General features: G+C 39.6%; 1 protein-coding gene across 3 annotated transcripts in view; it reads left to right on the top strand.

Annotated features, from left to right (window-relative positions):
• LOC135200195 (uncharacterized) overlaps positions 1-23,031 on the top strand; it is a 252,982-nt gene that overhangs the window by 42,428 nt on the left and 187,523 nt on the right. For all 3 annotated transcript variants that reach the window (XM_064228628.1, XM_064228629.1, XM_064228627.1), the window contains exons 3-4: positions 10,041-10,276; positions 21,457-21,670. In XM_064228628.1, coding sequence (XP_064084698.1) covers positions 10,041-10,276; positions 21,457-21,670 — 450 coding nt within the window. The remainder of the gene's footprint in view (positions 1-10,040; positions 10,277-21,456; positions 21,671-23,031) is intronic.

Here is a 23,031-nt window from a genome sequence, read left to right on the forward strand (position 1 = left end):
CCAAACTCAGTTGTGGAAATGTTGGGGTAGTGTTGCCTGTGGGGGTACTATATTTAGTTTCATCAAATTTTAATCTGTACAATAGGTTTCCAATAACAATAATGTACAAAAAACAAATTAATTTATAATATATATTTATACTACATGTAACTTACCCAGTAATTACATAGTTATTAGTTTCTACTTAATGGCAGCTTTAGATTTGAAATTCATTGTAGCGCTATGTTGGTTTGGTGCAGGTAAGTACCCATCCCACTTCAGGGGAAGTAAAGGTACAACATAGCTGAAGAGCTCAGTTTGTTTCAGTCTCTCAATGACCAAATGCGGTTGTTAAGCAGCTTTGTTTTGACTTGTCAAGAGTGTTCACTGGATGGTCTTGCATATAGTGAAAGGATTTGGTGAAGTATTCTGCACTTTGGTAGCCTCTGCACCAAATTTACTTAGTTAATTTTTTTTTTACTGATTTGTGACTTATTCTGTCAAACACTAGTGTTTCTGGTAACTGGTATTGCAGCAAGGGCTGCAATACCAGGTTGAAGTCTTCTAAATATGATTTACATTCTATTTGTTACTTTTGCTGAGGACAAATTCATTCTTCCAACTTGACATGTGAGGAGTGTAAAGACTGGGATGACGGTAAGTGGAGAATTTCAACTTTTCATTTAGACAAGTTAGAAAAAGCTAGACAGAAAAAGGTGACTAGAGCTGAGACTAGAGTATCAGTGTCTTCGTCACCTAAATTACCAGTACTTTCAATTCCTGTGACCACTTATTCTTCAATTCCTTTACCTGGCTCCCATCCCCCTGACTCTAGTACCATTGCCATTCTCAAAGCCTGGATTGATAAAAAGTTTGATGCCTTAGTGAATACCATTGCTCAAATAGGAGCTTCAGTGAAGGTCCTGTTGGACAAGGCAAGTGTTAGTGACTCTGGTGCTAGTGTCTTGTCAGTGGAGGGGGTGGCTACTTGTCCCACTGATGCTTCTAGATGGAGGTTCCTGCCAAACTCTCCTAAACCAGGGAGGAAGCAAACCATAACTCATAGGGAGGTTGGTGTGGTGTTTGCCCATGAGTAGTTACTCCCTCAATGGAACCTGTCACTATTTCCCAGGTATTGGTGGATAACTGCTGGAAAGGTGTCCTAGTGGAGCCTCATACTATATATTTCAGTGGATCAGACTTGGATGGGTCTAAGGGGCAGAGCTGGCATTTCCAAAATACTTCCAAGCCATTGAAAAGTTCGCAATGGAGGAACATGCTCCCTTAATCTGTCGTAAGAACCACAGGGACCAAGACCCTTCTTGTAGCTTTTGGGATGATGCAGATGTCCAGTTACGCCCGAGTACTCTGCTTTTGATAGAACTTTTAGTGAGAAGTATGTATGTAGAGCTCCCAGTGGATACTGATCTCCCACTGGCTTTGAAGTGCCCAGTGGGCTCAAAACCCCAAGTGAATCCCAGACCTCCAAAGGGAGCAGATCGTCCCATGGGATCAAAGTGCCCAGTGGCTCCTAGGTGTCCAATAGGAGCAGTCTGCCTAGTGGCTCCCGAACTCTCAGTGGGAGCAAGACTTAGTGAAGTTTTAGACTGTTCTCTTCTTTCTGAAGGTTCTTCAGATTCGTTGGACTTTCAGTTAACAGCAGGTCAACTGGTATCAGTGCCCCCTTCTGTTATGATTCAGGAAGTGACAGATGTGTTCGACACCTCTTGTTGAGGACTTGGTTCCACCCCTTCGCCCAGAGTTGGCGTCTGTATTTCTCCCTCCGGCTCAGGATCCTGCTCTTATCCTAATTCATTGTTGCTTGGATAATATCCTGGAACTTCTGAGGAAGCCTTTGGCTACATCTCAGGTGCCAGAGGAAGCACAGCCAAACTTGGCTTCCTGTATTTCTTCAGAAGGGGAAGACTTAGAACAAGAACCTTCTGTGTCTAACACATCCCCGTAAATTATTTTCTATTTTGTTTTCCCCGCATACCTTTCTCATGCGGTGCCATCTTCTCCTGGATCTGTGTTTATGTTACAACAACAACAACCCACAGGAGCTGCTAAACTGCCTAAGATAGTATTATCCATTTCTTCAAAAAAGGCTTTGTCATGCATTGACACTTAGTTATCTGAGAAGAGGGAAATGGGCAAGGCTGTGTTTTGTTCTACTCTGTCTCTACTGTCTGAAAGAAGATATCTTTCACTTGTGACTGGGTAAGTGCCTTCCTTGGGAGTCTCTGTCTCCTCTCAGGGGGAACTTCTCCAGCCTGATTGATCCTGCACGCAGATCTTCATTCAACTTGGCCAAGATCATGTTTTCTCCCATGGAATTGGACTATTTAGGGAAAGACACTTGTAACTTGTAAAGTGCTTGAAATTTCCAGTTTCCTTGACTGGAGCATGAGGCATTAACTAAAAAGATCAAGGATTGCCCTTCCCTTCAAGACAAGTTTGCAGCAGACTGGCTCAGTGTACTTTCCTGTGCTGATAAAGTAATAAGAGATGGATCCCATCCAAGTGAAGAGAGCACAACTCATTCATCCCCATCTACCAAACTGCAGTGAGAAAAAAACAAACAAACATTAAACAATTCCTCACCCACAAGAACATACTTCCACAGTGTTACCTGGATGGTGCCTATAATACCAACCACACCAGTGGGGGGTACCTAAGCCAAACCTACCTCCAGCCAGCAACACTGGGTAGGCCTAGAAGATTGCAACACCTCAGGGACAGATTTTGTCACCAACCCATGACTAATTAAAATTCAGCCTACTGAGTAACTCACCTATTGTAAACACCCTGTCTGCTATAAATACCTGTACATTATGTCTCAGTTCATTTGGTTTTGTACTTTCATAGATAAATGCCATTGTGCTGTCGACATGTTAGAGGAAGTAAACCTAAGAAAATAGAAATCTTTATATGCTCATAGTATGTTATACCAGCTACATGCTAATGAAAAGAAGATTGTAAGATGAATAGAGAAGACTCCATATCAATGAAATGCCTCTCAAATATCTTGGGAGATGAAGCAGATATTTCTGCTCTCATCTCTTTTTTAAAGTGTATAAAAATTTTTAATAACATTTAGATAATTATTTATAAATATATCATATACAGATTTTTAAAGACATTAAACTATTTTTAATATATATTACGCCATTCATTAAACTTCATATTTTTATTTTATTTATTAGTCACATCTAATTTTATGAATCATTTCTTTCACTAATTCATTAATTCATTTACCATAATTTAACTTATTTAACCTTCATTATGGCACTGAATGGCCTTCTTGGCTCCAGTGCCTGGGCTTTAGCCCTAAATATCATACATCCATCCATCCTTGGAAACGGCTATAATTTTCAACGCTACTGCCCTCAGAGGTCATCGCCCTAAATAAATAATAATAATAATAATAATAATAATAATAATAATAATAATACTAAAGGATGCTGGGTACCAACTCAAGAAAAGAGGCAACAGAATTAACCATCTGATGTTCATGGACGACATCAAGCTGTATGGTAAGAGCATCAAGGAAATAGATACCCTAATAAAGACTGTAAGGATTGTATCTGGGGACATCAGGATGGAGTTTGAATAGAAAAATGTGCCTTAGTCAACATACAAAAGGGCAAAGTAACAAGGACTGAAGGGATAAAGCTACCAGATAGGAGTAACATCAAACACATAAATGAGATGGGATACAAATACCTGGGAATAATGGAAGGAGGGGATACAAAACACCAAGAGATGAAGGACACAATCAGGAAAGAATATATGCAGAGACTCAAGGCGATACTCAAGTCAAAACTCAATGCCGGAAATATGATAAAAGCCATAAACACATGGGCAGTGGCAGTAATCAGTTACAGTGAGGAATAGTGGAATGGATGAAGGCAGAACTCCGCAGCATAGACCAGAAAACTAGGAAACATATGACAATACACAAAGCACTACACCCAAGAGCAAATACGGACAGACTATACATAACACGAAAGGAAGGAGGGAGAGGACTACTAAGTATAGAGGACTGCGTCAACATCGAGAACAGAGCACTGGGGCAATATCTGAAAACCAGTGAAGATGGGTGGCTCAAGAGTGCATGGGAAGAAGGACTGATAAAAGTAGACGAAGACCCAGAAATATCCAGAGACAGGAGAATGACAAACAGAACTGGCACAACAAACAATGCATGGACAATACATGAGACAGACTAAGGAGGTGACACATGGCAATGGCTACAGAGGGGAGAGCTCAAGAAGGAAACTGAAGGAATGATAACAGCTGCACAAGATCAGGCCCTAAGAACCAGATATGTTCAAAGAATGATAGATGGAAATAACATCTCTCCCATATGTAGGAAGTGCAATACGAAAAATGAAACCATAAACCACATAGCAAGCGCATGTCCGGCACTTGCACAGAGCCAGTACAAAAAGAGGCATGATTCAGTGGCAAAAGCCCTCCACTGGAGCCTGTGCAAGAAACATCAGCTACCTTGCAGTAATAAGTGGTACAAGTACCAACCTGACCTGAAGGAGTGATAGAAAACGATCAGGCAAAGATCCTCTGGGACTATGGTATCAGAACAGATAGGGTGATACCTGCAAATAGACCAGACGTGACGTTGATTGACAAAATCAAGAAGAAAGTATTACTCATTGATGTCGCAATACCATGGGACACCAGAGTTGAAGAGAAAGATAGGGGGGAAAAAAAAATGGGATGGTAAGTATCAAGACCTGAAAATAGAAATAAGAAGGATATGGGATATGCCAGTGGAAATTGCACTCATAATCATAAAAACACTAGGCACGATCCCAAGATCCCTGAAAAGGAATCTTGAAAAACTAGAGGCTGAAGTAGCTCCAGGACTCATGCAGAAGAGTGTGATCCTAGAAACGGCACACACAATAAGAAAAGTGATGGACTCCTAAGGAGGCAGGATGCAACCCGGAACCTCACACTATAAATACCACCCAGTCGTATTGTAGGACTGTGACAGACCAAAAAACAAAAAAACAAAATAATTATAATACTGAATAATAATAAAAATAAAAATAATAATAATGGTAATATTGTAAAGAAAATTTTTGTATCAGATTTAGCATCACCCATGCTACCCATGGGGAATTTTCATTGAGTTCTTTATGACATACATCTACATTTTAAATTGTAGGTCCTTAATTTCTTATAATATGTCTTTCTGGGAGTCTAGGAAGAAGGAGGTTTGGATGTGACAGACAAATCTCCATGATCTATATCCTTGTGTAATCTGCTAAGCCGGTACATCCCATGGTACTTTTTCCAAGATTCCAGAGTAATTCTTTACTCTATGTGAGTCCTCAGAACTTTTGGGTACTATGCTGTCTTTCTCCAGGAGTTCTTTGGCTCTACCAGGCCCTGGCTGTCTATCTTTTAGGGTGGTATTTATTGAAATATCCTTGTCTAACAAGCTATCCAAGTTAATGTAATGGTTTTATAATGAAACAAATATAGTTAAAAAATTCTCAATATAAACAACCCACTTTCAGGAAATTGGCCACTTCTTAACTTCTATTCGTCACAGATGGTCCAAATAACACAAACAGCTGAGGCTGTCAAAAAAGGGCCAGTGGAGCCTGGATTCATGCTCTATCAGGTCTTCTTCTTCTTCTTCTTCTTCTTCAGTTGAATGTAGTAATTACAGTAACATTTAGGATAATATAATATTCATTTTCCATTAAAAGTTTCTCATACATATCACAAGATTGATTCACATATGTCACCATCATAAGGATTCCAGACTGGTTCTGGCAAGTCGACTTCGCCTTTGTGGTCGATATCACACAAATCTTCGATATCATTCATGGCATTTTTTAAATAATTTTATGACACTTTCTATTTTCACGTTCTCCCATGCTTTTATTACAAAATGAAGCAAACAACAAATGAGGCAGCTGCAAAGCTGTTTGTAACTATTTAGAACAATTCAGTCATATGAACGATAATTGTATACTATAATTATCTTCATTATTGTACATATATATTGTTATTAGCGGTTGTTTGAGAATGGCGATGAAACGTGAACAAAACAATGGTTTCCCTTATAGGCGACGGGCGTGTGAAAAACATGGTATAGAATTGACTTTGTTAAACCCAGCTTTGATAATTTACGAAAGGAATGTATCTGAATTAAGTTTCATTTGGCAACTAAAGACAGTAATGATATTGGTAAAATGCAATCAGCTGATTATTTTAAGGCTGTAAACAAAACAGAATGCAAATGGCATATCATTACTCTGTTCATATATTGTTATATGATAATACATGCAATATGATATGATTACAGTGAAACAAGTTTTATTAAAATTATCGTACTATTACTCGACTTTTGTGAGTGGATACCGATCAGTGCAACAACCTAACAGAGGCAATAGTCTCTCTCTCTCTCTTTCTCTCTCTCTCTCTTATCGACTGTAATATTAATGATACTCCTCCATCCTCTGCTAAAAAATTCCGGTTTTTAGACTTCTGGATGGAGCGATTATTGTAAATGTGTATTGACATAAACAACCAAACTGAGAAACAGCTGATTGCTGATGTCATTTACCGTAACTATTGAGCATTTATTAAGAGCTCCGCTAAAATTGTCAAGTTAAACCCTGCTTCTCAATAGTGACTTTCGTAAGTAAAAATAAAATGTTTTTGTTCATCCCTCATGCAGTGGCAATCTCAAGAAAGAATACTAGTACTAAATTAAAGCTGCAGGTTATAGCCGAGGCTGAATAAAACGAACAACGGTCAGGCAAAAGTGATGTTCGGAACTGGAGAAAGCGCACCTGATATTTATAAAATGAAGTAATAGATGCATGTTTTCAATCAAACTTTGTTGTTTTATTAGAAAAGGTGTTTCGGAATTATATCTCTTCTAACAAATAATGGCAATAAAAATATCGATAATATCAAATCAGGTGAGATTTTGAGAATGTAAACAATATCAAATGCAAATGATATACAATAATAATATAATAATAGTAATACTGTAATTGGATACAACAAGTAAAACAACCTTTCTTTAAGTCATCATTATTATAGAATAATTGAAAATGTCTAATTTTTGCAAATAATCACTTTTCTCAAAAAAACAACGGTTTTGTAATTTAGAAGTCGTCGTATACTACAGATATGAGATAAATTCATGAAAATTTCCATGATTTTTGACCTCGTCATATTTAAATGTTGTCTTATACACACAAATATACGGTATGTCTACCCATTATTCGCGAAAAATTCGTGTATTTGTGGTATTTTTCTATGAGAAATATCAACAAATTACTGTATTTTCATATCAGTTTCATGATTAAATGCACTTTTGTGATAAAACTATTAAAAAATCCAGGTATAGGCAGTCCCCGGTTATCAGTGGACTCGGTTAATGATGATCGGTTTTATGGGGCTTGTCTAGCGCCATAAAATTGGCGATTTATGGCGACATAACAGGCCAAGTTTCGGTTGTTGGTGCCATAAGGTGCAGATAATAGAGTTATGGTAACATAACATACCTAACAGAGGCGCCATTAACTGGTTATCGGCACCTTAAGCACCATAAATTGCCTAGTTTTGGTTAATGGCGGTTTTCGCTTATCAGCACCCCGCCAAGAATGCAACTGGGGACTGCCTGTATACATTTAAGCATTTTGTGGCGAGTTTTCTTGAGTTTGAAGTAACAAAATAGGCAGTTTTAAGCATTTTTGTAGGGGCTCTTTAGTATTCGTGGATTCTAGCTATTCGTGGAGGGCGAAACCAGAACTCCTAGTACTCCTGACACCCAATTTGTCCAGAGCCAGCTAAAAGTTTGGCTCCCAGTGATAGGGCTTTGCAATTCTCCAGGAGATAGCCATAATCTGTTGTAAGCTAGTGTCTGACACCAGGTATAGAGCCACAGGTTTCAAACTTGTTTGGCTCTCAGATCACTTAGAGCCCTACTCATTTGGCATCGGGTACAAACTGCTCTGAGCTCTTGCTAGCTCCCACAAGTGCCCACCAGTCTGGAGCTCATAGCTCAACTGGTTTACAGTGCTTCTGGCACCAGCTACAGCCTGACACCTGATCATTCTCCAAGTGTCCCAAATACTTTCCAGCTCTGTGGGAGAACAGGGAGGTCTCTGTCTGTTTTGAGTTTGTAGAGGGCTGTTCTTTGCATATAGCGATATGGCAAGATCCGTTTCATCCACTGACAGGAATGTATTACATTTATGGACTTTTATCTTAGAATTAGGTGAGCAGTTTGCCTTCTAAGTTAAGCTAATGATATCAGAGTAACCTCTATCCCATATTTTATGCCTCATACATCCATTCTGCTTTTGAACTACTGGGAATGTAATTGTTCTAAGTTTCTCATTAATTTTATGGAAGTGAAAAGAGTATTCAGACCATTTCTAGTGACTGCCATGGCATAGTGGAAGGAAACATAGGAATTTTTCCTTTTATCTATTCACCTTCTACTAAGGTGTTGAGTTTTGCAGAACCAGGGGTTGCAGCACTATTGAAGCACCCAGCACTCTCAGTGGATGGGTTGTGGTTTTATCTCAGTGTAGGTGACAACACTGTAATGTTGTTTTAATTTGGTGCTGCACCCAAGGCAAGGGCAGGCACCTGTCATGCTTTACCAGCATTCGGACATGAACCTTTGCTGTAAAGCTTCCACGACAGTGGTATAGCAATAGATATACTGTATACTTAAATTTTCAAAAGGCCTTTGACAAAAATAGAAGAGTGGTCAAAAAGATGACAAATGCTTTTTAACCTGGATAAATGTAAAGTGTTACAAATAGGAACAAACAACCCTCATGCCAACTACATGCTGCTTGGAAATGACATAAATAGTGTAGAACAAGAATAGGACTTTGGAATCATTGATACCAAGGACTTAAAATCTACAAAACAGTGCATAAAAGCTGAAAAGAAGACACAGAAACTATTGGGATACTTAAAAAGATAGTTCAAATACAAAAACAAGGAAACGGTGCTGCAGCTCTACACATGAATAGTTAGACCACATCTTGAATATGCAGTACAGGTATGGTCACCAACACCAAGAAAGGAGAGAAATAGGCTAGAAGGGGTACAAGCAAGAGCCACAAAGTTAATTCCGTCCATCAGGCAAATAGGTTGCCAAAGACGACTAGAGAGCCTGAACATGTATGACTTAGAAACACGACGATTGCGAGGACAACTAATAGAGGCATTCAAAATGTACTGAAAGGCATAAGAAAAGTAGGCAGTAACCTTTTCACGTTAAATGAAAACTAGACAAGAAATCATGGAACTGAAGAGATACAACACATCTCATTGTGGGAACTTCTTTACATACAAGATATGTGGCTGTGACACATGGAATAAACTGCCATTAGAAGTTGTAAACAGCAACAGTGTGGAAGAGTTTAAAAGAAAGCTAGACAAAATCATTAAGACACTCTGAATGAACAGTAAAACCTGCTTCTAGGGATAAGTAGCACACAATGTCTCCTCAGATGGACTAACAAGTCTTTGAGACATCCTAATCCTTGTAACTCCTTGTAACTTCTGTAGTAGGTGATACTTGGCTATACTGTGACACACTACAGGTTGATGTGAGCACCAACCTGAGGCAGTATCCCAGTAGCGCTCTTATCTGATAAGGAAGTAGTATACATATGTCCATGTCTCCCACCCCTATCAATGTGGAAATCAGGTATGTAATTACTTGGTAAGTTACTTAAATAAAAATGACATTTTTATAATAAAATAAGATTTTATATATGTTTACCAAGTAATTACAGAATCGGAGCCCACCCTCCTCCCTGCTGATGGACATAAGGCATGAACAAACTGAGCATTCTGCTTATAGTTGTTCCTATTCTCCTGCTAGTGGGCAGAACTGGTCACCTGCACAATGGTTTGAGGTGTTACCTGCAAAATTTTTAATTCAAGCTGCTGTATAAGTGGAACTTATAGCTAAGTAATTACATGGTAATTGTATATGAAACCTTATTTTATTATAAAAATTTAATTTTTCTCTCCAGTACAGAGGCGCTAAAGAGGACTGACTATATTCAGTGGGATGAGTATTTTATGGCTGTTGCATTTTTGACTGCAATGAGAAGCAAAGATCCTTGCTCTCAAGTTGGAGCTTGTATTGTTAACAAGGAGAAGAGAATTGTAGGTGTTGGATACAATGGTATGCCAACTGGTATAACTGATGATGATTTACCATGGCGTAAAGAAGCAGATGACCCACTTGAAACTAAATACATGTATGGTAAGGAAAACTGGACATATTTTTCACCATTTAATTTAGTATCCATGTTATTTTAGTTATCATTGTATTATCATTGTACATGAATGGGCTACAAAGTTGAATCCTTAACTTTCAGTATCCTGACCCAAACATAAAAATAAAGTACAGTACTGTTGGTCCCTACACAGATTCAAACCTTCATTCTTTACATTGGGATTTCTCTTGTAAATGGAAGCTGGAACAGTCGTTTAACTTTCAGATAAGGATGTTAACTATCAACAGGTAGGGTGAAACCCAGGTCACCTGTTGGTATGCACTCCACTTTGCTTCTGGCAGCCTGAATTGTAGTTTAATTTCTTTTCATGCTCTTGTCTGAATTTGAATACATATTTTTATATAAGTAACTTAGCAAGTAATTACAAACTACATATTGTTTTTTCAAAACCATGGCAGCCTAAAAATTCAAATTTCATGATAACTATTCAGCTGTCTAGTGTAGGTGACTTAAACCCCGCCCACTATTGGGGTGAAGACCAGAGTGACATGGCAAAGAGCTCAATCGTTTCTCTGCCAGCAGCCTCCGTCATCGTTTGTTGGGTGATGTACTCAGAATTTGTTGTAACACTCTTGGCTATTGGCCTTGCTAGTGATTGTATCGCTTAGTTGATGATTCTTTGCTTTGCTAGTTACTTAGGTAACTTTTAAGTAGCAGAATGTCAGTAGTTCTTCCAGTGCTCACTTTTGTAGTGAAGGATGTAAAACTAGGATAGTTAAGTTGTCAGCCAACTCTCATACTGAATGTGTCAAATGTAGGGGACAGGATTGTGATATTGACAATACCTGTATTGAATGATGTTAAGACTCGCATGAGAAGAAGTGGAAAGTTTTAAAATCTTATCTGCTTAAGCTTGAAAGGGAGAGAGAGGAAGGCTGCCTCTGTAGCTGAAGGTAGGGCTAACCTTGATTCTGCTAGGATAATAGAGGAAAGTACTGTCCCTTCATCACCAGTTCTTTCTGTTTCTCCAATTTTTAGTCCTTTAACTTCTTTACCACACACTCCTATTCTGGACTTCCATACTTCCAAACCCAATCCAATCGCCAGTCTCAAATCAAGGTTCAATCAAAAGTTTCATTTAATTGTAAGTGCAATGTCTGAGTCAGGTAGTACTTCAGTGAAAGTGCACACCGAAAAAGTGTTAGCTCATGTGAAAGGAGATAGTGTTGTGTCTGTGAAGGAGGTGGCTTCCTGTCCTGTTGGTGCTCTTAGATGAAGGTCCCTGTTCTGCTCCCCTAAATCTGGGAGAAGACATACCAGAGGTTGAAGGGAGGCCAGTGGGGTTTGCCCATGCCAACAAGAAGTGCAGGTGGCGCTATACTGCCTCTTCTCACCCTCTCAAGAGGCACTCCAATGGAGCTGACTGCACCCCTCCTCCAGCTAAGAGGCATAGAGGGCCCAGTCTCAGCCCCCAACCTTCCTGCAGCTTTGGAGGCTGAGACCAACCCCTTGATGAGGTGAGGGCCTTAGAAATCTGCTGCAGGGAGAGTATACACTTTTATGCCTACTCTCTGCAGTGGATTCAACTGAACATTGGGGACTATTAACTCGTGTACCCCTCCTCTTCAAATTTTCCCTTTCCTTCCTTCCTCTTTCGTTGACAACCTTGGCTTGGTGTGGATTACCGAATTCACTATTCTTTTAAGTTGATGGAGGATGGGATTGGACAGCATGCCACTCCAATTGTAAAACTAGAGTACTCGACGTGACTGAGTGAGGGGAAGTTTTTATGCCAAGCCATACCCTCAGTGCTGGGTCCGATCTTGATGGACTGACGACACTTAAGGCACTGTGGGTATGGTGTATATCCAGTTGAGGATCCCAGTGTGGTGGGATCACAAGCAAAAAGCAAGAGCAACAAGATCTCCACACGTTTACTTTATCGAACACGGCAAACAAATAGTTCCCCCAGCCACACTTTCCCTTTACATTACTAATTACGCTGGACAGTTGGTTTAACGAGACACAGAACACACAAAACACAAACACTTACATACCTCAGACTCAGGACACTTAGGGCGAGACGCAGTGCCGTCCGCTGGATACAGTTGTCGAGACTCAACCGCTGAGAATCACAACACAAAACAACCAACCAAGTACTACAACCATACAACAACTCAACAACACAACAAACCAATGTACAGACAAACACCAACAACATCAAAACAACAACCTGACAAGTCTATATACAACCACTCACAAACAACACCAAGAAATCACAACAGTTCACAAACAACAACACTCAACAACTCACAATTACAACAACTCATATACAACTCAACAGAAACTCACAAGCTCAACAACCTTCCAACACACAAGCGCAACAAATTCACCAACAGAGGCACAACAACTCTAAGTATACGTTATGAACAGCAAATCAAACAACAATTCAATCCAGAAACACAACACAACTGACCATTAACAATATCCATGACCGCTGCCAAAAACGACTGTCCAGTACAGACACTGATCCAAGACTGACTTGCCTATAACCGAAACTTGGCCTGTTATGGCGCCATAACTTATCGATTTTACGGTGCTAGACAAGCGCCATAAAACCAGATCACCATTAACCGAGTCTGACGATAACCGGGTACTGCCTGTAGTTAGATGTATTGTCCTGTGCAGACAAAGCCACCAGAGATGGTTCCCAAGAACTCACCTCCCTCTTCTCCATGGCCGTATTGATGAAAAGGGAATTGTGGTGCTCCTTCACCATGAAAGGAGTTACCCCCACCCAGAAGTCTACTCTCCTTTTCACCCCTCTTGACCAACAACACCTCTTTCCGCGGTCTACCGTCCTGGAGATCTCATCAGTTCTCCAGAAGACGTCTACCTAAGGCCTGCTGGTGCAGTCCACTAAACATCTGAAGGAATCCTCCTTTTCTTCCAAGTCTGTTTCTCCCCTTCAACTTCAACCCTTTCGTGGAGGCAGACAGACTCCAGTCGAGACCACATACCAACCTACGCTTTTCGAAGTCAGCCAAGAAGCTGTTGTTCAAATCTTCTTCTGAAAAATGAAAGACTTGTCCTTCATGCTCCTGTAAGAGCCAGAGTTTTCCATTTTTGGGAGGAGTGGAGCTGCAGAGGTGCAGAGCCATGGGTAGTTAAAGTACTGAAGGAGGGATGCACCATTCCCTTCAAGTAAAGACCACCTCTAGTCAAGTCTCCCATCACCTTGATGTCTTATTTGGAAGGCTCTGAGAGATTCTTGACCCTTTCACAGGAAATTGACAAATTGACTCCCTCCTTCTCAAGAGAGCTGTGGAAAAAGTTGAGTGTCACGAGACAGAGCGGTTCTACAACCGGCTCTTGGTAGTTCCCAAGTCATCGGTGGGTTGGAGGCCCATCCCCAGTGTCAGTGCTCTGAGCCTCTGTTTTGAAGATAAAGTTTCATATGAAAATGAGTCAGTCTATCATAGGACTGAGAAGATCAAAGACCTCTCTAGCCTTCTATAGTGCTCTGTTTGGAACCCCTCCCGTCTGATGTAAAAAAATGCTATCTCCTATTTTTTGAGAGACTTAATTTCCAAGGTTAGAGAACATGAGGTGTGAGTGGTGACTACTTCTCTTGCCTTTTGGCATAACATGTCCCTTTTCTCTCGCTTGCAATCAATGTATTGAAAGTGCAAATTGGTCTTCCCATTGTATTATCGCAAAGAAGCTGTGTCAGTTTTTGAAAATAAGTTTGGACCTTTTATCCGTGGCTGGCATTGTGTTAGGAGGAGGCACAGGGGGTTTTCTGTCCCTCCTCTATCTCCTCGCCTTGATACAGGGTGTGTTGAGCCCAAGGTGAGCCTGGAGGTACATGTTACCTGGAGTACCCATCAGTTCTTTTAGTGGTTGGGTGTGGTCTTTTTTTATTACAGTGTAGGTGACAGCATTGTATTATTTTATTCTGGTCTATGCCCAGGTCAAGGGCACTTTTAACTTTCCTAGCCGTCAGAGTACCTCCTTCGCTGCAAAGTCCCCCACTAAAGTAGGTGACCCATGGCTATACTGCCACACCACTACAGTTTAAGATGAGCACCGACCAGAGGCAGTACACATGTGCAATGGCTCTCTTACCAAGTAAGGAAATAACAAGCTTTGTACCAATGCTGACAACTCTCTGCTATCAAAGTCATTACTTTCTTAATGTTTTGAGTTAGAACATGTCTTTATATCCCACCTCCTGTCAGTGTCAATTCAGCTTGTAATTACTTGTTAACCCTTAAACGCCGAGCCGGTATTTCCGAAAGTGTCTCCTGTATGCCGGCGACGTTCGCGAGTGAGCGCCGAAGCGGCATTTTTTTTTTTTTTTTTTTAATTACAGCATGCTTAATTTTCAAGATTAAGAGTTCATTTTTGGCTCCTTTTTTTCATTGCCTGAAGTTTAGTATGCAACCATCAGAAATGAGAAAAAATATCATTATCATATATAAATATTGGAATATATGACCACAAAAAAAAAAATTTAATATATAATTGTATACAAGTCATGCTGTGAGCAAAACGGTTAAAGCTAATGAGTTAATTATTTTTTCATTGTATTGTACACTAAATTGCGATGATTTAGGTATATAACAAATTGTAAAACGATCAAAGCAACAGAGAAAATATTATCACAATATGATGCATGAATTCGTAACGTGACGTAAAAAAAAAGCTGTTTTCAAAAATTCACCATAAATCAAAATATTGTGCTAGAGACTTCCCGTTTGTTGTTCTACATGAAATTGCGCACATTTTCATATATAATACTCCATGTAACAGCTAATATAAAATGGTGCAAAAATTATGTCAAAGTGACGAAATAATTTGAGGTGTGTTGCTGATGCTTTTTAGTGCGAGAAGAAAGAAATTCGCGCTTGCGCGCCTGGATAACGATTGTAAACAATACAACGCCTTGATCCGCGAGCTCCCAGCATCCTCCAAGGCGCGTGATTCAAAAGTTTTCACCTAGTAGGCCTATAACTATTTTTCCGCAAATTTTTAAAAAAACTTTTTTTTGTCGACGTTTAATACGTCCAATCGGTGTTAAAGGGTTAGTATTTACGGTTTTCAAGTATTGAAAATAATTTATACCAAAATAAAATTTTTCTATTAACCACTTGGTTTTTTCACTACAGGGCCATCTTGAGAAATGACCCGCAATTAAAATGTGCCGTAGCTGGTTGCTCAGTACGATTTTTGCCAGTGGGCACTGCCCATACCACCTCCCATAGGCATAGTCCCTGTAATGATCAGGGCAAATTTGTTCCTGATATGTGCAAGAATTGTAGTGTGCTCTTGGCACCAAGCTTTAAAGATGAAACTGCTCGCTTTAGATTGTCTCGATGGGTCCTAGAGTTTAGCAAAGGTGAGGAAGGGGAAGATTACATCTATCCGGCAGAACTTTGGAAGCGTATATTTAAACCCTTCTCTGACGTTCCATATTCAGGCCAAAACCCAGTAACATCAGTCACCTCTACCACCCAGGTACATCCTGAGGAGGAATTAGAGGAATCTTCACCCACAGGGGAACCTTGCTGAACCTAGAAAGCCCAGGGACACAGATGTCAATCAGCGATGGGAAAAACATTGTAGAAGAAAGTCAATCTCCCATGCAGCTTTCAGAAACCGATCAGGATCCTTCCCCCAAAAGGGATATAAGGATCCACCTGAACCCAATGGAAATAACAGCAAATTCAGAGGGTTATAGCAATTCACCCAGGACTTCTCCCCCCTGGGGAACAGACAGCTGCAGCTCAGCTGTAGATATACAATCAGGTTTTGCAAGCTCCCCAAAAGGGATACAAAGTTTGCTGTATTAGATCACTTCCGCAAGGAAATAATGAATGACATCAAAGATGCTTTTGCTGCTGAAAGGCATCAGATAATGGACATACTGAATGATACACCAAAATGTAAACGTCCTGCATCTTGCAATAGAATGGGGGAGAATTGAAACCAAATCTTCCCAAACAAGAGTTAAGAGTGCCAATCCAACTGGAACCAACAAAATGGCCAGTTCCGGTTATGAGTCTTATGACCAAAATCTAGCAGAGACTCCCAAATCCTACTCTGATGTTGATAATCCCTGGCGAGATGCCTCAATGTGTATTTTCTCTCAGGATGGTAAGTATCATATTAATGAGAGAAAGAATATGATAGAAGTAGTACATGTTGAATTTAGGGACAGGGCAGCCTTTCCTAACACTGAATGGCGCCAGATACTACCTATGCCAGATGTGGAGATGCCTCAAAAGGAAACTGTTCTCCCAGCTGGAAATTTGGCTTTTAAGAGCTGTAGATGAAACTCTTCACCAGGTAAATGGGACAGGAATATATAGTGCCATTATGAACAAGACTCAGGTGGCTCACCATGTACCACCAGCCTTCTGCCCCTTCACATTTAAAGTCATAAACCATGTGAAAACACATTTTCAAAATTATGTAGTAACCAGAAAGCATGAACCATTGGCAGAACTAAAACCATTTGCTTCGGTTATCCTGGTTTCAGAAAACTCCACCGAAGAATGGGCAACACTACAACTTCCTTTGATAGGAAAAGCTCTCCCTAGATATTGCAACTCAGTAATTTGGTACTCCAATGAAGATTTCAGAAGGTACATCAGCATCAGAGTTTCGTGCTAGGACCCACCTCCTTAGTGTCTTAACCACTTCCTCACTGTTAGAAGTAGCCACAAAAAGGCTTCCAGAAGAATCTAGGATGATTTTTGCTGTTGTGGCTAAAAGCCTTATGAAAACATTATGGGAAGATCTCTATGAATTTGTGGACTGCCGCATAAAAGCGTGAATGGAGGTACTGGAAAACTCCAACAAGTTGCTTCCCAATGTGACTACCCTATTTCAGTCTAATGCCTTCTGCCGAGACCTGTTTGAGGAGTCTATTGTGACTCCAAAAAACCAGAAATTTCCCCTTACCAAATCCGAAAAGGCATGCTTTGATAAAAAAATCTTATAGGCCTCCATTTACTTCCAATAGCTCTCCTCATACACAGGTAGGTAGTCAGAAGGGACAGCACCCTCAAAAGGGACAAAAACTTTCCGGCAAAAAGTGTATCCTTTTCACAAGGTCCAAAAACCAGCTTATAGAGGAAAAGGAAAACCAACACCTGGAATGCCCATTAAGGGAAAAGACAGAGGAAGGGGGGGATCCCAATAGGAATTGTTTGGTCGGGGGTCGACTTCAGAAGTTTCAAACGGAAAGGAAGTCTTCTCTTTGGGGACAACATTATTCTCAACGGACTGGGGTGGAAATGGTCTCACCCCCCTCCACCTTTGAAAGGGTTCTTTCAAAAACCGGACCCCTTTATGAAAGATTACATGCAGAAGGCCCTCTTAAAAGGAGCCATAGAGAAACATTCTTACATTCGGCACCAGGCATGTCTCTTCAGTGTTCCCAAAAAGGATTCTTCAGAATGAAGGGTGATCCTCGACCTGTCAACATTGAACAAACATTGTTTTCCAAAAGTTTCGAATGACTACCGTTGCCCAAGTACGTTCTATCATTCCAAAAGGGACCTGGACAGTTTCTATTGATCTGAAAGATGCATATTGGCACATCCCTATTGCCATTCCCTTCCGTCCCTTCCTAGGGTTCCGGATAGGAAAAAGCACATACAGATTCAAGGTCATGCCTTTCGTGCTAAACGTTGCCCTGAGAATCTTTACAAAATTGGTGACGGTAGTTGTTCGGGAACTCAGTAAAGAAGGAATACATGTGATAGCTTATTTAGATGGCTGGTTAGTCTGGGGAGCCACAAGAAAAGAGTGCCTGAAAAATCTAGGAACAGTAGTCAACAGACTCCAGTCAAAAGGCTTTATTTTAAACTGGAAAAAATCCTGTATCGCACCCAGCAGACATTTTCAGTGGCTGGGAATGTGTTGGGACAATTTTCACGGCCTTTTGTATCTTCCCCTCAAAAATCAGAACAGAATAAGGAAAAACCTCAAAAGGTTCCAGACACAACCCATTGCTTCCAGACAGCAATTAGACCACATGATGGGTCTGCTACAGTTTGCATCTATAACAGATCCAATACTCAGGTTGCAACTGAAAAACGTGAACAAATTTTGGATGTCACATGCAAGAGAAAGGATGCGAGACAAATCTCACAAAATGCAACTAAAACTTGGGGAGATACTTTGGCCATGGACACAGAAGGAATCTCTGGCAAAACATGTCACCCTGACTCCTCCATCTGTAAAAGTAACAATACACACAGATTCCTTGTTGACAGGTTGGGGAGGACATTGGGAGGATCATCAGGTAGCGGGGAGGTGGTCAGCTACTCTAAGGAATTGTCATATCAATTTCCTAGAGCTGATGGCTGTCTTTTTGTCTCTAAAAAAACTCAAGCCTCCGGAACAGACACACATTCTGCTGGTCTTAGACAATACGACTGCAATGTCTTGCTTAAAAAAATTGGGATCACGCTCACCTCCTCTCAATATGGTAATGTTAGCCATTCTTTGGATGGCACAGGAAAAGAAGTGGCCTTTGTCTGCAACTCACCTTACAGGGTCGCCCAATGTAATAGCAGACTCTTTGTCAAGGAACATGACAGCCTCAACAGAGTGGTCATTGGACAACCACTCCTTTCAAATAATATACAACCTACTTCAACAACCAGAAGTGGACCTGTTTGCTACATACGAGAATCACAAACTCCCAGTATGTATGTGTGTCCCCGAATATGGACAATCAAGCAATAGCGAGAGATGCCTTCCTACAGGACTGGAACAGCTGGAAGACGATTTATCTTTTTCCTCCATTGTCCCAGATTTCAAAGGTTTTGAACAAGCTGCTAACCTTCAAAGGAACAGCTTACCTAATAGCCCAAAATTGGCCAAACAGGCATAGGTTCCTACTACTTCAGCAGTGGACGAAGAGGTCAATTCCATTACCGCCCGCTGTACTATCCCAGAAAGTTGGAGGGAAAGTCATTTACGCATCCTCCTTTCCAAGCCGAGACCTTCACGTGTGGATTTTTTAAATATAGTCTACCGTGAAAACTACTCACCCAATATTGCTAGGTACCAAGTGCAAAAACTATGGACATCATCTATCCGGTAGTAGCAGTCCGTATGGAGAATATGGTGAGAGCCCAATCAAGATTTCTATAGAAACACTAATGAATTTTCTTATACACCTCTTTGAAGACAAACATCTTGAATTTAGAACAATTATAGCATACAAGGCTGCATTAACAGAAACCTTGCTTTATGGATTTGGGATTGATTCCAACATAGAAGTTGTAACTTCCCTTATGCGGTCTTTTTCTTTACAGAGACCTGCTCCTGAAAGACTTCCAATTACTTGGTCCCTGAATAAGGTACTCAAACTTTTATGTACTCCTCAATTCAACGGACCTAATGTAACCACCACATGCATGCTTCAAAAAACAATCTTTCTGGTAGCATTGGGCTCTCTTAGACGGGTACAATATATCACACAAACTGCTGATACCCAGTTATTGTTACCCCCTGGGCCACCAATCCTGGCCAAGAATGAGAATCCTTTAAAGAGGAAATCTATTCTTATAAGAAAACTCAGTTTAGCAGACAAAAGTTATGCCCAGTTCAAGCAAAGGATTACCTAGAGGTCACGGAAAATTTCAGAAGGTCCAATTTTCCTACATCCCAGCACGAACAAACCACTCTCTCTCTACAAGGGCTAAGAATAATTTTAGTGTCCCTCATTAAAAAGGCTAACCCTCCCCTTTCCTAGATCACATGATATTAGGAAAGTAAGTACATCATTAGCCTTTTTCAGAAATGCATCATTTGAAGAAGTTTCTGAATGTACTGGGTGGTCATCAGAGTTAGTATTCTTAAAACACTACTGCCATGAGCTGGAACAAATTTGAATGTACTGTGTATCAGTAGGTGGTATGGTTAGTCTTGACCCCATAGGCACCATGACAGAAAACCAGGGGTCTCCCTAATGGGTGGGTATGTTGACTATTGCTGGGGAAAGTGCATAAAGCTCGCAACCATACTCAGCATACTTAGGTAAGTCACCTTAGAACTTTATACTAAAAGTATATCCTATGTGTTTTTGTTATCTTATTTACTGAAACTAGTGGCTTGACATTGGACCTGAAATTGTTTAATCTTAAAACTTTGAGATATTTGGGATGAAAATTTGTGAGCTTAAGTATTTCGTCACCTGTCAATTTCTTTGTAATGTTCCTTTGAGGACGAAACAGTAACTACGCTATCAAAAAACAGGTTTTGATGTAGGAAAAACCTACTTTTGGTAGTTGCTGTTGAGTCCTCAACCCCCCCCCACTTCCCTGATGAAAAACCATGGGATTTGGGTAAAGGTACATCCTGCGTTGACCAACAGAGTAATGATTTGTGGTCTTTTCGCTGGCCCGAACATAAAACAAGATGGCCGATGCACATGTGCAAAAGTCACTTCTACGGTTTTGACGTAGGAAAACTGGGTACACCTTTCGCTGAAGACGAGAAAAAACGCCTTCATGTCTTTTGAGTCCATTATACTCTATCACTTGTCATAGTGTTTGTCATTAGTATGGCATAATACCTGGCTAAAAGACCAGGCTAAAAGATATTTCTTTGATATTAGTCTGATCACCATGGGGCGCTGGCACACACCAGGGAGGGTAACTTCTTTGAGGACTCAACAACGACTACCAAAAATAGGTTTTTCCTATGTCAAAACCTGTTTTCTCCATTATTTTAGTATCTGATAATCTTTTCTCATTTAATTTAGGTTTTAGATTTTGTTCCTATTTTTAATCTGAAATCTTTTTTATGTTTAACTAACATTCTTTTTTCTATTTTGTCACTATTGTAATTCATTTAAATCTTTTGAATAACTAATTAATTTTGGTTTTCATTTTTTAATCTGACATTCATATTACATTTTATTTTGAAATGATATTTCCTCTTTTTATTTAAAGGTAAAATTGTTTTTTCTTTAATAAACAATAAGTTCTACCTTTCACTTTATCTTAATCTATTATGTTTTATTATAGTTCTGTTGGTATTCATTGTAATGATGTCAGGTTCTGTCTTATTTTAATCTCTGATATTCTTTTCTTGCTTTGTCTCATTGTGAGTTGAGTCTTTTGAATAATTATCAGGTTCTGTCTTTCATTTTGTTTTAATCTCTCATTTTTTTTAACAGTTTGCCATGCAGAGATGAATGCCATTATGAACAAGAACAGCACAAATTTAGCTGGATGCACAATGTATGTTGCCCTCTTTCCATGCAATGAGTGTGCAAAACTAATAATTCAGGCTGGCATTAAAGAGGTCATTTTTCTCTCAGATAAGCATATGCATAAACCTCAGACAGTTGCCAGCAAGTTGATGATGGATATGGCTGGAATTTTGTACAGGTATAAGTCTCCTTTGCTTTTAGTGTTGGCTAGGGTGGTAATAACCTCTCTATGTTATTAGAGTCAAATAATACGTACTTGAACATTAGGCAAATTGAAAGTAAAATTAAGCAAAAAAAATTAGCCTCTCTCTGTTAAAGATATTTTGTTTTATAAGAAACTTATTAGTAAATAGATTTCTAAGTTTGACTCATAGAAATTTAAACATTTAGCCAATCTTAAGAGTATAGATTTTATATTAAAAGACATTCCATAGAAACAATTTTTTTTTGTCGTTGAAAGAGCCACCTTCCATCCATGAATATTTGATTACTCCAAATGACTGAATGCTATTGTGTGCAGAATGTAACAATAAAACAATATTCCACACATGTCTCTTGAGATATTTTGTGAGAATCTTTTACATTTATTTTATTTTCAATGTACTATCAAGATTTAAAATTTGTTTTATTTTACTAGATTATCTTAAGATAGACTTGATAACTCTCTTTCCATTGTCATGTGCACCTTTGGCCTGGAATCTCATAATCAGAGATATAATTTTCATTTGCTGTAAGAACAAAGGTTGTTTTCCAGCAATTTTGAGTTAATGATTTTAATGCAGTAGTCTATTTGAAGTATTTGATGATAATTTTTGTCCTAAATATAGTATGCATAATTGTAACTGAACAGAGCTGGGCATCACTACTCAAATTTTGGTTCCGCACCCAGCATCTCCACAACTTTGAGAGGTGGTTGCCGTTACCGCTACTTCTGGAACTTTTTGAACTTTTGGAAACTGTTACATGCACCTCTGCACCTCCGCTACTGTTACCTTTACTTTAAAGTGCAACCAAAGCTCAACTCAAAATAAATAGCTTTTTTAATTAAACAGAAATTCTAACACATTTATTGATTTAAACACAAAATAGTGGAAAGAACTATTTTTACTCCATTATGGTAAGACCCTAATAATAATAATAATACGTAATAATAATGATAATAATAATAATAACAACCAACCCAACAGAAACCAAAACAGCAACCGCCTTGGAAAAGGTGCCTGGAAAAGCAAATCATGGTGATGAGATCTGACTTGAGTAAACTGAAAGAGATGGCAGAAAAACGGCTAAGAAGCAAGAAAGCAAGGGAGGAACTGAACGAGAAATACAAAGTACAGGAGAGGGGACTAAACAACACAATAGAAGATGTAAAACAAGAGGCTTAAGGCCAAAGCACACAAGATCCAACAGTACATGAACAGGAATAAAGGATACTAACAGAACAAACTATTCGGAACCAACCAGAAAAGACTATACAGCCAACTAAGAGGGGAAGACAACCACCAAGAAATTCCTGAAGCTGAACCAAGTAAGAGACTC

Source organism: Macrobrachium nipponense, chromosome 26, assembly GCF_015104395.2.
Source record: "Macrobrachium nipponense isolate FS-2020 chromosome 26, ASM1510439v2, whole genome shotgun sequence".
Lineage (NCBI taxonomy): Eukaryota > Metazoa > Arthropoda > Malacostraca > Decapoda > Palaemonidae > Macrobrachium > Macrobrachium nipponense.